Source organism: Phycodurus eques, chromosome 3 (genome assembly GCF_024500275.1).
Source record: "Phycodurus eques isolate BA_2022a chromosome 3, UOR_Pequ_1.1, whole genome shotgun sequence".
In the NCBI taxonomy this organism is placed as follows: domain Eukaryota; kingdom Metazoa; phylum Chordata; class Actinopteri; order Syngnathiformes; family Syngnathidae; genus Phycodurus; species Phycodurus eques.
The window spans coordinates 21,874,219-21,887,206 of record NC_084527.1 but is presented as its reverse complement, the minus strand read 5'-3'; the positions used below and the strand labels follow the sequence as shown (position 1 = coordinate 21,887,206).

Genomic DNA, 12,988 nt, shown 5'->3' with positions numbered 1-12,988 from the left:
TGCTTCCCTGGACCTCTACCGACATGGTGAAGATGGGCGCGTGCACTGGGCCCGACTGGGACAGCAGGTAGTACTGCAGACCCGGATGGATCTGGTTGAGGCGCATGAGGGCGTTGTTGGGGTGGTTGGGGTCCATCGTGCGCCAGTCCAGCACTGAAGGGCCAGAAAGAACAGAAATTTATCAATGGGTCCAAATGGATTCTGCATGAGTGTGTGTGTTATAATTGGCTATTAAAGCATCGCTATGGTGTACAACTGTCGGCCTCCTTTTAAGTGATCTCCACCGGCAATGCTCTCAGTAAGCTCTTTTTAATGATGACCACAATTAGCACCGTCAAGATGTGTATTTATGTGAATCAATAGCTTTTTCTTGGGGTTCTTACTCCAAATGAAGGAGCAGTTCCAGCAACTTGAAAGTTTATGGTAATGTTCCCTACGAGCTCTGTCATGAATAGTGAAAATCTGCACGTAATTAACGTGCCCCCACAAAAAGTTTTATAATTGCCTTTAGATGCCACAAGATGGTGGCAAATCATTACTTTTGTTTAATTGAAGCTGCTCAGCTCACTTCAACATAGTTCCTTGGCACCAAGATGCCAGCAAAGCTCTACTTTTGTTAAATGAAGCTCACGACATAGTTCTTTGGCACCAGTATGCCACGAGACAGTGGAAAAGTGCTACTTTTTTTCTAAATAAAGCTCCTTAACCAACTTCAACAGAGTTCTTTAGCATCAAGATGGCACCTGAACATAAAAACAGCTAAAATTAGTTTTTCAGAGAATAATTGAGGACACGTTCCCAAAGAAAATCTGTACTGTAAATCAGCGAGTCGAGAATATGCGGAGGGATCACTAAGATCACCAAGACCCAGTAACTAGGAACGTTAGGAGGACATTTGTGTGTTTGCACAGCAGGAACTATTGTCTAAAATTAGTTACGGTGTAATTTATGAGGGTTGAAAGAAGACCCTGCCTAGGCAAGAGAGTACTTTTGAGAGTGCCAGGAATCTTTGGCTGAACTGATTGGCTGGTTGGAACCTTTTAGTTCCAGAAACTACAAGTAATGATAATAATAAAAAATTAAAATAATAATAATAATTCATTTTATTTATAGGCGCCTTTCAGGACACTCAAGATCACTATACAAACATAGTTAAAAGAAATCAAGCAACACAACAAAAATAACAGAACATAATTAAAATAGCAAATGATATGGGAAATGTTAAAGCGAATAGGCAATGAATAGTTTGGATTTCAAGAGGGTTAATGAGTCTGTGTTTTGGAGGTCCGGTGTTAGTGCATTCCAAAGATGGGGGGCACTGACGTTGTTTATGTGTGCTTGGAAGAAGAGTGTGCTGTTGAGGATGACACCCAGACTCTTAACCTAAGCGGAGGGGAAAACAGAGGACTTATAAAGGTTAATGGAAAAACTGTACATTTTGGAGAGCATGGACTTGTTAGCTAAGAGTAGGATTTCAGTTTTATTGGTGTCGAGTTGTAGAATGTTGGATGAGAACCAGTGTTTGGGTTAAGAGAAGCAGTCAGTAAGGGGGGAAGAGTGGCGGTCAGTTTGGTAGAGAGGTAGAGGCTGGTGTCATCCACGTAACAGTGAAATTCTAAATCGAAATTACTGAAAATATTGCCAAGAGGTAGGATGTTCGTGATAAAGTGGATGGGGCCTGAGACAGAGCCCTCGGGGATACCAGAAGAAACGGGAACAGAAGAAACGGGGGATGGATGAGATTTGAATGATTTCATTTAAACAAACTGGGTGTGGCTGGACAGGTAAGAACTGACCCACTGGAGTTGTGTGTTTATGTAATCTCAATGTGGTGAAGTCTGTTCAGGAGGATGGTGTGAGAAATGCTATCAAAACTTCCAGTCAGATCAATGAGGATGAGGATGAGGATGAGGATGGTGAGTTGAGCGGAGTCGTCTGCTCTAGTGGGAATGTGGGACCAACTCGGGGAGTAGTTGTTTCAAGAGGTCTAGGAAGCTTTGGGGTTTGCAACGCCGAACCTATTTGATTGCAAATGTGTGCGTTTGTGTGTGTGTGTGTGTGTGTTGTAATTGGCTACAAAAGGCTTTGAAGTGGTTTCCTCAGGCAACTCAGTGAGAGAGTTTTCATTGGCAGAGCTTCTGTTTGATCAGGATAACCACAGAAGACCTTACTGCCCTTTTAAAGACCCTGTAAAGCAAAAAAAACCCAAATATACCCTCTAAATTGGACACACCACAGAGAAGTGTAGTTAGCAACTCTGCGAAATTGTAATTTTTTTAAAAAATCGAGTAAATCAAAGGAGGGTTCAAAATCTTCCAACTTAAGATAGGTGCTCCACTCTGAAACACTATGGGTGTGTCAGCTCAATGTGGCGAAACCACGCTGTTATCAACTGTTAACTGTCAATCAAATACCACTACTTTAGATAGCAGTGTATACCGTAATTTCTCGTGTATAATGTGCACCCATGTATAATACGCACCTGCAAAGTTGACCTCAAAATTCTGGAAAACCCTTCTACCTATGTATAAAGCATTTTTACAATGCATGATTTTGCTTCTACCCATATGATCAAAACATGAAGTATTACCTGCATTTTGTTAGTTTTTTCAAATAATTATTCTCAAGTTAAGCACTTTATTTGTAGACGTAATACTTTCTTTTTATTTACTTGCTCTTATTTTGAAATTCACAGCCCTACTTTTATTTAGTCAATGAGAAAACACACAGTTGTGCTCAGTATTTTTGATTACCCAGGCAGAATTGGTATGATGGGTATAATTCTTTAAAGAAAACTTGAAGGGCCAGGCGAAACATTTAATTTTATTTAATGGGATTCAAATTAAACTGTCAAGCATTTCAGAAAAGTATTATCATTCAACAAAACATAACCACAAAAAAAATTTATGATGGTTGTTGTTCAATCATGGCTGATTCTAAAAAGATTTGATTGTGACAGCCCTATTCAAAACAGAAACAATAGAAACAGTAAGGGGGCGGGGGGTGGATGAGCAGTTATGTTACGTAAAACATGGCAAGTGCGGTTCATAAAGGTTCCACGATTTCCCAATCCAAACAATGTGCCAAAACTTTGTGTTTGACTTTAGAGATTCTTGTTGTGATGATGATGATGGCAAAAAAGAGCCAGACGCACCTCTCATTCTCTTCACGAGGTCTCTGTCTTCCGGGCCAGTATCATTCCGAGGCCGCTTCTGACCACCTGCGGCACGGAAACGCAACATTAAATACTGCACTGCTACTACGACTACAACTACAACACACAAACGCACACATGCACGTACACACACACACACACACACACACATGTACCTTTTAAGAGCTGTAATGAAGGCTTGTTGGTGGGGAGAGGATCCATGTTTAAGACCTTGTAAAGCTGGCCAAAGGCCAGGAGTCTTAAGGCATGCTGCAAAAGAGACACACACACACACACACACACACACACACACACACACAATGTAAATTCTCACTTTGTTGTTTTATAACTGTCTGATGTGAAGGAGGCAGGGTTCTCAAGCGATTTAGGCAGCTAATAAAGCTTGGTGTGCTCTGAGGTGAACGCTAAACTTTGCGCAGCCTGTCACATTAAATAATTTGTAGTATGAGAATAATTTGATGCTACAAAAAAAAAGTCTTGTTTTGTTTTTCTTTTTTTTACTAGCCATTCCTTTTTAACGAAAAATCTGGAATAGTATGAGAATAAAACTGTTTAATTTCAAGATAAGTAAGAACTTTCCAAGGAATAATTTGTATTATTATGAGAATACAATTGTATTTTTTCGAGAAAAAAACCGTTTCTAGTTTTGCCACTCAAAAGGCAGAACCAGCATCCAGTGTCCTGACCTGTGCGCTGCGTGTCATGGCGTCGGCCTCTTGGACTTTGAGGTCGAGCAAGACGTCTGTCGGCTCCCTCTCACAGGGGTCCCGAATTCCTGGACCTCCTGCGCACAAAAACTAAATCAAACCAGTGCCACAAACATTGCAAGAATGTTGCAGAACAGAAAGCATAGACAACATGAGATGGTCATCGAGCTTCCTGCCTTCACTTTGAATCTCTAAATCAATGGATCGGATTTGATGGCACTCCGCCGTCCCATCTGCTCTGTGCGAAGGCACCCATCAAAAATAGAATCTCTTTTTAAAAAGGGACCCTCACCATCTGTCATCACACTCTTCATATCAAGGTGAAGATTGACATAGGGTGTATAGATTCACGAAAGGCGTAGATTGACAAAGTATAGATTCACATAATGTGAGGTTCAGTACAAGGTTTATATTGACAAGGTAAAGATTGACACAAGAAATAGATTGACACGGGTTAAAGATTGACAAAAGGTATAGATTAGCCCAAGGTATAAATTGGTAAATTTTTGATTGAGACAAGGTAAAGATTCACAAATGTGAAGATTGCACAAGGAGTAGCTTTATTATAGATACATTTTGAAGGAAGGTGTAGATTACCAGAAAGATTGAAATGAGGAAGATTGACACAAGGTATAGATCGATATAATGAATAGATTAGCACAAGGTACAGATCGACACAGTTAAAGATGGGAAAAAGTTATGAATTGATACAAGATAAAGATTCCCATAAGGTAAAGATTAGCGTGCACTGTATATTGACAGAAGGTATTGATTGACACCAAGTGAACACTGCCTGGTGTCGACTGACACAAGGTAAATATAATACAAGGACTATTTAGATTGACAAGTTACCTGGAAGTAGGATCCCAGAGGCAATGCACTCCATGACGCGCCTCAGTGCCTCCCCTGGCCCCAATGGGCGACTGCAGGTGGTGACGGCCTTTTGGCAGATGAGCTCCAGTGGCTGAAAACACGCAAAAGTCAGTCAGCGTGCTGACATTTGGCAACAATAATCTTTTTTTTTTTTAAAATGTATTGGATTGACAAGCAAGCACCCATTCTTTAAGTGGCCTCCACTCTGTCATTGTGTTGCACATGTCTCTGAGGAGCCTCAACACCACCACACAACATTTGACATGTGACACTCTGGCCTGCAAATTCCACACAAACATACAAATCATAGGGAATCATAGTGTATGGCAATTTGTGTGAATCGTATCATAACTGGAGTTGGGGCTGCACAATTAATTCCATTTTAATTGTGATTGCGATTTTGGCTGCCACGGTTAATTGAGCCTGAGCGTCGGCGAGTTTTTTACATTTAAAATGCAGGCACTGCTGCATATGAAAAGTGCTTCTTTTGCAGCAGTGCCCGCAACCTAGTCAGCCAGCCACCACGGGGCGAACATATGGGTAAGGCTTCATTACGCACTGGCACCATGCTCTGGGCCAACTTAAAAAAAAAAATAATAATAATAATTTAAATACAAAAATTTATTAAGAAAATGCCTAAAATGGCATTGTCATTTCCTGGTCCACCACACTTGGCTTCTCTACTCTTCCTTCTCTCGCATTTTCCTCATTTATCCACTCCTCAAAGTATTCTTCCTATCCATCCAGCAAACTACTGGCAACAGTCAACCCATTTCCATCTCTATCCTTAATCACCCTAACCTGCTGCACAAAAATAGATAATATTTATATTCTCTATCCCTACGTCTGGCCAACCAGTATCGATCCTTTTCTCCTTCATTAGTGACCAACCTGCCATACATGTCATCATATGACTCTTGTTTGGCCTTTGCCACCTGAACCTTTGCCCTACGTCGCATCTCAATATATTCCTTTCTCAGTGTTCCACTTCTTCTTAGCTCACCTCTTTCCTTGTATGATTTCCTGTACTTTGAGGTTCCACCACCAAGTCTCCTTCTCTCCTTTCCTGCCAGAAGATACACCAAGTACTCTTCTGCCTGTCTCTCTGATCACCTTGGCTGTCGTGATCCAGTCTTCTGGAAGCTCCTCCTGTCCGCCGAGAGCCTCTCTCAGCTCTTCCCGAAAAGCCACACAACACTCTTCCTTACTCACTTTCCACCACATGGTTCTCTGCTCTGCCTTTGTCTTCTTAATCTTCTTACCCCCCACCATCCTATGCTGTCTAGCCACACTCTCCCCTTACGGTCGGTAACCTCCTTCAAATTACAGCATCTGCTCCAGATGTAAACCACCCGCGTGCTTCAACATCCGCTCTTGTAGATCACCCTAGGTTCCTGCCTCTTTTGGAAGAAAGTGTTCGCTACAGCCATTTCCATCCTTTTTGCAAAGTCTACCACCATCTGTGCCTCTAAGTTCCTTTCTTGGATGCTTACCCATCACTTCTTCACCACTGTTTCCTTCACCAACACCAACATGTCCATTACAATTTGCACCAATCACGACTCTCTCTCTGTCTGGGATGCTCAGAATTACTTCGTCTAGCTCTTTCCAGAATTTTTCTTTCAAACTCTCGGTCACATCCTACCTGTGAGGCATAGCCACTAATTGCATAATACATAAGAACCTCAGCTTCACATTTTAGCCTCATCACTCGATCTGACACTATTTTCACCACCAAGACATTGCTAGCCAACTATTCCTTTCAAATAACCCAGACTCCATTTCTCATCCCATCTACACCATCGTGATTAGCAATTTTGATCAATATAATTGTGATTAGTCAGCACGGTGACCGACTGGTTTGCACGTCTGCCTCACAGTTCTGAGGACACTTGTTCATTGGCTGGGAACCAGTTCAGGGTGTACCCTGCCTCTCGCCCGGAGTCAGCTAGGATAGGCTCCAGCATGCCTGCGACCCTCGTGAGGATAAGCGGTACAGAAGATGAATGAATGAATGAATAATTGTGATTATTATTTTGGCTGTAATCGTGCAGCCCTCACTGGAGTGAATCAAACGGTATTGTAATTGGAGTGAATCGTATCGTAACTGAAGTGAATCGTATCGTCATTTTTTGAATCGTATTGTAGTTAGTGACTCACATCCTAATTGGTGTGAATCGTATTGTAATAGCAGTTTATTGAATCATGTCACAACTGAAGTGAATTGAATCGTAATTTAAATTGTAGAACATCGCATCTTCATCAGAATGAATCCTAATTGGAGAGAATCGTATTGCATCATAATTTGAGTGAATAGTATTGTATCACATCGTTAACTGGAGTGAATTGTACTGTGTCACATCGTAGTGGGAGTGATACGCATTGTATATATCGTCTATGCAATAAATGGTATCCTACTACAGGATAATTGGAGAGATTCATATCATGATGGCAGGTGAACCATGTCGAATAACTTTGTAATTGGAGGCAATCGTATCATATCAGCTTTTGACTGGAGTGAATCATGAATAAAAAGAACTCATTTCAGAGGTCATTTTCAAAGCTGACCTGGAACCAGTTGGCTCGTCGTAGCGCAGCCAGTGCCGCTCGGCACTTGTGACCGTCCGGGACACCTCTGTCCTCTTCGCCGTGTGGTGTCACCTCTGCGTGAAGGCCTCCCTCTGGAGGGAAAATGACCAGCAAGAGGTTGGACGTCAAGACAGGAAATGATTACGCACAAAGCCACCAATCTTACCAATCAGCTGGCGGCTGGTAAAATTCCAATTACAATGAATTGCATTGCATCATAGTATGGGTGCATCGTATGTGATCGTAATTAGAATGAATCCTATTGTATCGTAACTGAGAGCATTGAATCGCATTGCATCATAACTCGAGTGACTCTTATAATATCTAATTGTAATTGGACGGAATTGCATTATATTATTATTTTAGTGAAAAGTGAATTGGAATGAAGTGAATTGTAGTCGAAGTGATCGTATTGTATGTCATCGTAACGGACCGTATGCATGGCAACATACAAGTATTAAGCATTTCCAGTGGAAAGCTTAAGTTGGGGATGAGTTTCCGGTGTCCATTGAATTCAACCTACTGGGACGCAATCTGGCAGAAAAACAAACAAATTCTTTAAATGTGTGGTAACGTGGGGCTGTGTAACAGGTATATTCAATAGCTCGGTGCTAGTACTTTTCCGAGGTAGAAAATGTAATAAACTCTTTTTACTTTTTAAAGACAAAGTTTAAAGTGCCCGTTATGTTTATTTTTGATTCACTTTTTACTTTAAACACATTTAACAGTGACCCGCTTCTACAAAGGAAACGGTCAAGTTAACATTTCCCGAGAAAATGTCATCAGCGCAACAACAAGAGTCTCGGCGGACAAAGCTCCACCCCCTCTTCCTTTCTCTCCCCTCGCTCAGGATTGCTTGGATCCAGCTGAGTAAGTGACTGCCAGCCGTCATGGAGCTCCGCTCGCTGGTGTTTGAGAAATTCTCAAGCCATTGTTCATCCAATATTGTTATTGTTTTATTATTTGTTGTATTTTATGTTTTCATAACCCCGATTTTGTTGTATTTGCGCCATACAATGACAATAAAGTCCTTCTATTTCGTATGTTCAATCGTTATGTACAGCACTTCATTACAGCTCTGTTTTTTTGTTTTTTTTAAAGTGCTCTTAAACGTATCATAACTGGAGTGAATTGTATGGTATCTCATCGTAATTGGATGGAATCTCATTCTATTGCAATGTTATTTTGAGTAAAACGTAACCCACCCTTATCAGACCGAATCGGATTTAATTGTGTCGTAATTGGAGTGAATCGTAACAAGGTCGTGGCTCGGTGAGACAAGCTGAGCGGGCGTTTTTAAGCACAGTCAGCAGCAGTTCTGAGATCAGTCATTGGCGACGCAGCACATGAACGAAAATGAAAAGAAGGAGGGGGGCGGCATATGTTTTACCAAGGAAACGTTGACAAACAATCTGGAGAGAAGGTACTGTACCTGGGGCCCTCATGTCCAAGGAGGTGAGGGTGATCTTCAGCGTGAAGCAGGGGGATTCGGTGCTAGACACCAGGATGGCCCCCTCGTCCACGCACGAGCGCACATCGTACTTGTCCTCACTCAATGCCTGTGATTTAATTATACATCATCATTCATTCCCTCTTTGTGTTGAAAGCAATTGTATACTGACAGTCCATGTTATTGGAGCGACCCGCATCAGCTGTGTGAATGCGGCTTCTGAACAAAATGACAATTTCCTCAACTTTTTGGGAAAACTACTTTTTTTCCCCACATTCTAGTAAAACTTGTTTTTCTTTTTAAAATGTATAAAAAAACTTCACCGTTGTACAGTAAAACTGTTCCGGCATAAAAAGGATCCAGAGTCTCCATTCTTAATGACCTAACAGCTGAACAGGACTGGTTTATTTAAACAACAACAATTGTTTTCTCATAATGTTTCTCTCACACATTTTCAAATTCTGTTTTTCCCCCACACATTCAACCCTTTCCTAGCAGTACAATTAAAAACAATTTAATTCTCAATATTTATTTTCATGTAAATTTTTCTAAATTCTCACTAATTGAAATTTTGTAATCATATATTTTTTTAAATAATACTTTCACGCAAAACATTTTTTTTGTTGCTGTGCAAAAAATTCTTCTCAACATACCATCTTTTAAAGCAAAATGACAAATTTGTTCAGGTAAAATTAAAAAAAGAAAACATTTTCCTTGTAAAATTACAACTTTTCTGAAATTACAATTACTTTCTTCACAAAATTAAAACTTTATTAATGTAAAATTACATCTTATTTCACATTCCGCAGTGTACAAATGTATTCTAATATTCAGTGTCTTCGCAAAATTATATTTTCTTTTACGTAAAATTACAGCTTCTCTTATATCATTGCAGAAAATGTGCGATTAAATTCGATTTTTTTTCTGCTGAAATTATTTTCCATTATTATTTTTTCGCAAAAATGATATTTTAAAAATAAAATCAGAACTTCTTTGTCGTATAATTTCAAACATCCGAACTAGGGCTGCACAATAGTGGCTATCGTTGGAGCATCGTCATCACGATGTACATGTGCGCAAATTAGTGATGGGCAAATGATAGCGAGGCTTTGGCGCTTGTGACACAGCGGAGTGCTTCGAAACGCTGTGTCGGCGCTTGTATCAAAACTCCAGCGTCTCGTGACCGATGACGTTTGAAGCTTCGAACATCATCGCTGTTTCTCTTCGCCCTTCATTCCTTCAAAATGTTTCAAAGCTTTTCATTGGCTCATGGCGTTTCAACGCATTCTGAGCCAATGACAGCTTGACAGGTTTGACAGATTTGAGTGATTTGGCGCCATTCTAGCAATGTAAGATGCATCATTATGCTTCAAAATGGGGCTTTGAGGAGACAGATTTGGAGAGTGAGAGTATTGTGGCAAGTCAACCATACAAGTCCCCAAATGGACAAACCATTATCTTTAAAGGGTTTTCTTAAAAACACCGCGCACACACACACACACAAAAATGTTTCTGAATTCACACACCATGATCATTTGCAAAGTCGGAATGATCTCTAATCCTGTTAGGGACTTTTAGTACGGTTTTTAAATCAAGCTCAAAGATTTAAATAAACCCTTAACCACATTTAACTTTTAATATAATTTGCATGTATTCTTCGGGTTAATCTGGAATGTGTTTTAGAGTCTGGGGGAGAGCATCTGCATATTTTTATTGTTATGACGATATAATCATTATTTGGTATGAATGAACAAAACACTTGAATGACCCTGCCGACTTTTCGGAACTTTTATTGCTGTCATGGGAAACAGTGCCAGTGCTTCAGTCGTGCTCTTTAGAGGTTGCTATGGCTTCAGTTGTCCACCAGATGTCACCGTCACTGAAGCCTTGAAGCTTTGAATCTTTTTCGGCACAATTGTTAGGAAAGCCTCAGTGCTTCATGACGCTTCACTTGCCCACCGCAAGCGCAAATGTCACACATCACGGGGTCCAGCAATGTTGGTGTATTGATATGCAGCAAATCAACTGTAATATTAATAAGCAGGGGTGAACATAATTATGGTCTGGTCACTTGTGTGCCCCTGTTAATAAGTGACCAGCAGAGGGACCGAGTTGGACATGCTCGTAAGACTAGCTCCGATGTTACGTTAAATTATAACTAGGCTTTACACGATCAGGATTTTTGGGGCCGATCACCGATCAGCGAGTTTAAAAAAACGATAACCGATCCGATCGCAAGATGGAGGAATGTGTCTATTTGAAAGACCTGTTCATTTACTGTATGTACTTGTGTACTTAATTGCTCAAAAAATTATATTTACAATAAATAATGTATCTTTGTTCCTCTATTTATGCCAGTGAGGCATAGTGAGAGACCGAACAAATGAATGGTCTTCTATTAGATGGCAGGAAGTAAATACAGTAATTAATGTATCCACTGTAGTAATTAAATTATTTTTAATGAAATTACTTCACCCACACTGAAACTTTAGAGCACGAGTCGACAGAACGGCAGCATGTTTACGTCCAACCGTTCGTGCTACCACTAGCTTGCTAGGCTACATAACACTTTAGTGCCTGCTTGCGAGCCGTATCGTATTAAAAGTACGTGAACATACCTCAAGCAAGCCTTAAACGAACGTCCTCTCCTGTCCTGAGCACTGGTCACCACCAACACACGTTTTCCCCCATTTTGTCCTTATAATACAGTCGGCGCGATCCACTCTCGTTGTCGTCGCCACGGTAACAAGTGTATCCGGTCACATTTGAGTTGACAAGATAAAGCCCAATGATTGTAAAAAAACGGGATGCGGTGAACGTAGGTGTACACAACTCAAATATATATACTAATGCATTGTAAAAACATGTGTAAAAAAAACTGATTAAAACAAATGGTGTTAGGAATGTGCTAATGATTATACAGTATGACTGGTAAACTGAAACCTATAACCTGCTTTATACTACAGTGCATTTACAGTATACAGGTAGATGTCATACAAATTACTCAGTACCCTTCTGTGCTCTACTGAGCATAGTTTCTTTCCTGCCGAAGCTATTAAACTATTCCAAATAATACAGAGAGCGAAAAACTGAAATGTGTGCAGGTCTCCACATCACGAGTATGTTATCCTGTGCTTTTTTTCACATCTCCATCTATATTGCAGCGTTAAAAACATTTGCAATGTCATTTTTTTCCAATATTGCGCAGCCCTAATCCAAATTTACCAACCATGCTCCATACTTGAATCTGTGTTGAGAATGGTCCGTTGTAATGGTACCTGTATTCTTTTGGGAAGGACGGCACAGATGGTGTAGAGCAGAAGCCGGGTGGGCTTCCATTGACACATGAGCACTAGCTCCAGGTCTGTGTCGCCCTTGATCAGTAAACCCTTGGATAGCAGACCCACTCGTGTCACGCTGCACAGTGTCGATGCCGTGTCCAGCCTGAGGATGTATGGATAGCACCGTCAAATCACGTCAACCCACCATCATATGGCAGTCAACCTGCCATTGACCTACCCTCAGTCCACCATCAATCCACTGCTAACCAACCATAAACCCTCCGTCAAAGCACAGTCAACCCACATCAACTCACCATCAACGCACTCCCAACCAATCATCGAGCCTCAGTCAAAACACAGTCAACCCACCATCAAACTACTGTCAGCCCACCATGGACCTACAATCAACACACTGTGAACTCACTATCAATCCACCGTCAACCCACCATTAACCCAGCGTCCATCAGCCCATCATCAACCACCAGTCAACCACCAGCGTCCAGCCTTAGGACCCACTGACACCACCATCAGCCGACCCTCAAAACATCGTCAACCCAACGTCTGTCCACTAAGCATCAACCCACCAGCAACCTACCATCAGCATATTTTTCACACACACAGCAACATCCGACTTTGCTCACCAGTTTATTTGCTGTGTGAAACAGGATACGGGGACTCACTTTGTGCCGTCAACGGCGTAGTGGACCACTCGGTCCGCACAGGCTTCGTCGATGGCAATGCTACCGGGGGAGCTGTTGAGCCCGTTCAGCCAATCGGAGACCTTCTTGAGGGCGGTTTCCACCGTGGACACCAGAGTCTGGATTGCCTCCAGGTTTTCAGGGTCCGGGTAGATGCTGGCGTGCTTGGCCATGACATAGCGGTCGTCACTGGCAAATGATCGCTGAGTAAACAT

At 41.4% G+C, this 12,988-nt stretch overlaps 1 protein-coding gene across 1 annotated transcript in view; it reads right to left on the bottom strand.

Moving 5' to 3' along the window:
* The window catches only part of LOC133400160 (spermatid perinuclear RNA-binding protein-like), an 18,905-nt gene extending 5,917 nt beyond the window's left edge, over positions 1–12,988 (bottom strand). Inside the window, 10 exon segments of the mRNA XM_061672483.1 lie at positions 2–153; positions 3,155–3,220; positions 3,331–3,424; positions 3,862–3,959; positions 4,735–4,846; positions 4,938–5,033; positions 7,324–7,436; positions 8,777–8,903; positions 12,073–12,238; positions 12,756–12,988. Of these exon segments, the coding sequence (XP_061528467.1) occupies positions 2–153; positions 3,155–3,220; positions 3,331–3,424; positions 3,862–3,959; positions 4,735–4,846; positions 4,938–5,033; positions 7,324–7,436; positions 8,777–8,903; positions 12,073–12,238; positions 12,756–12,988 (1,257 nt within the window).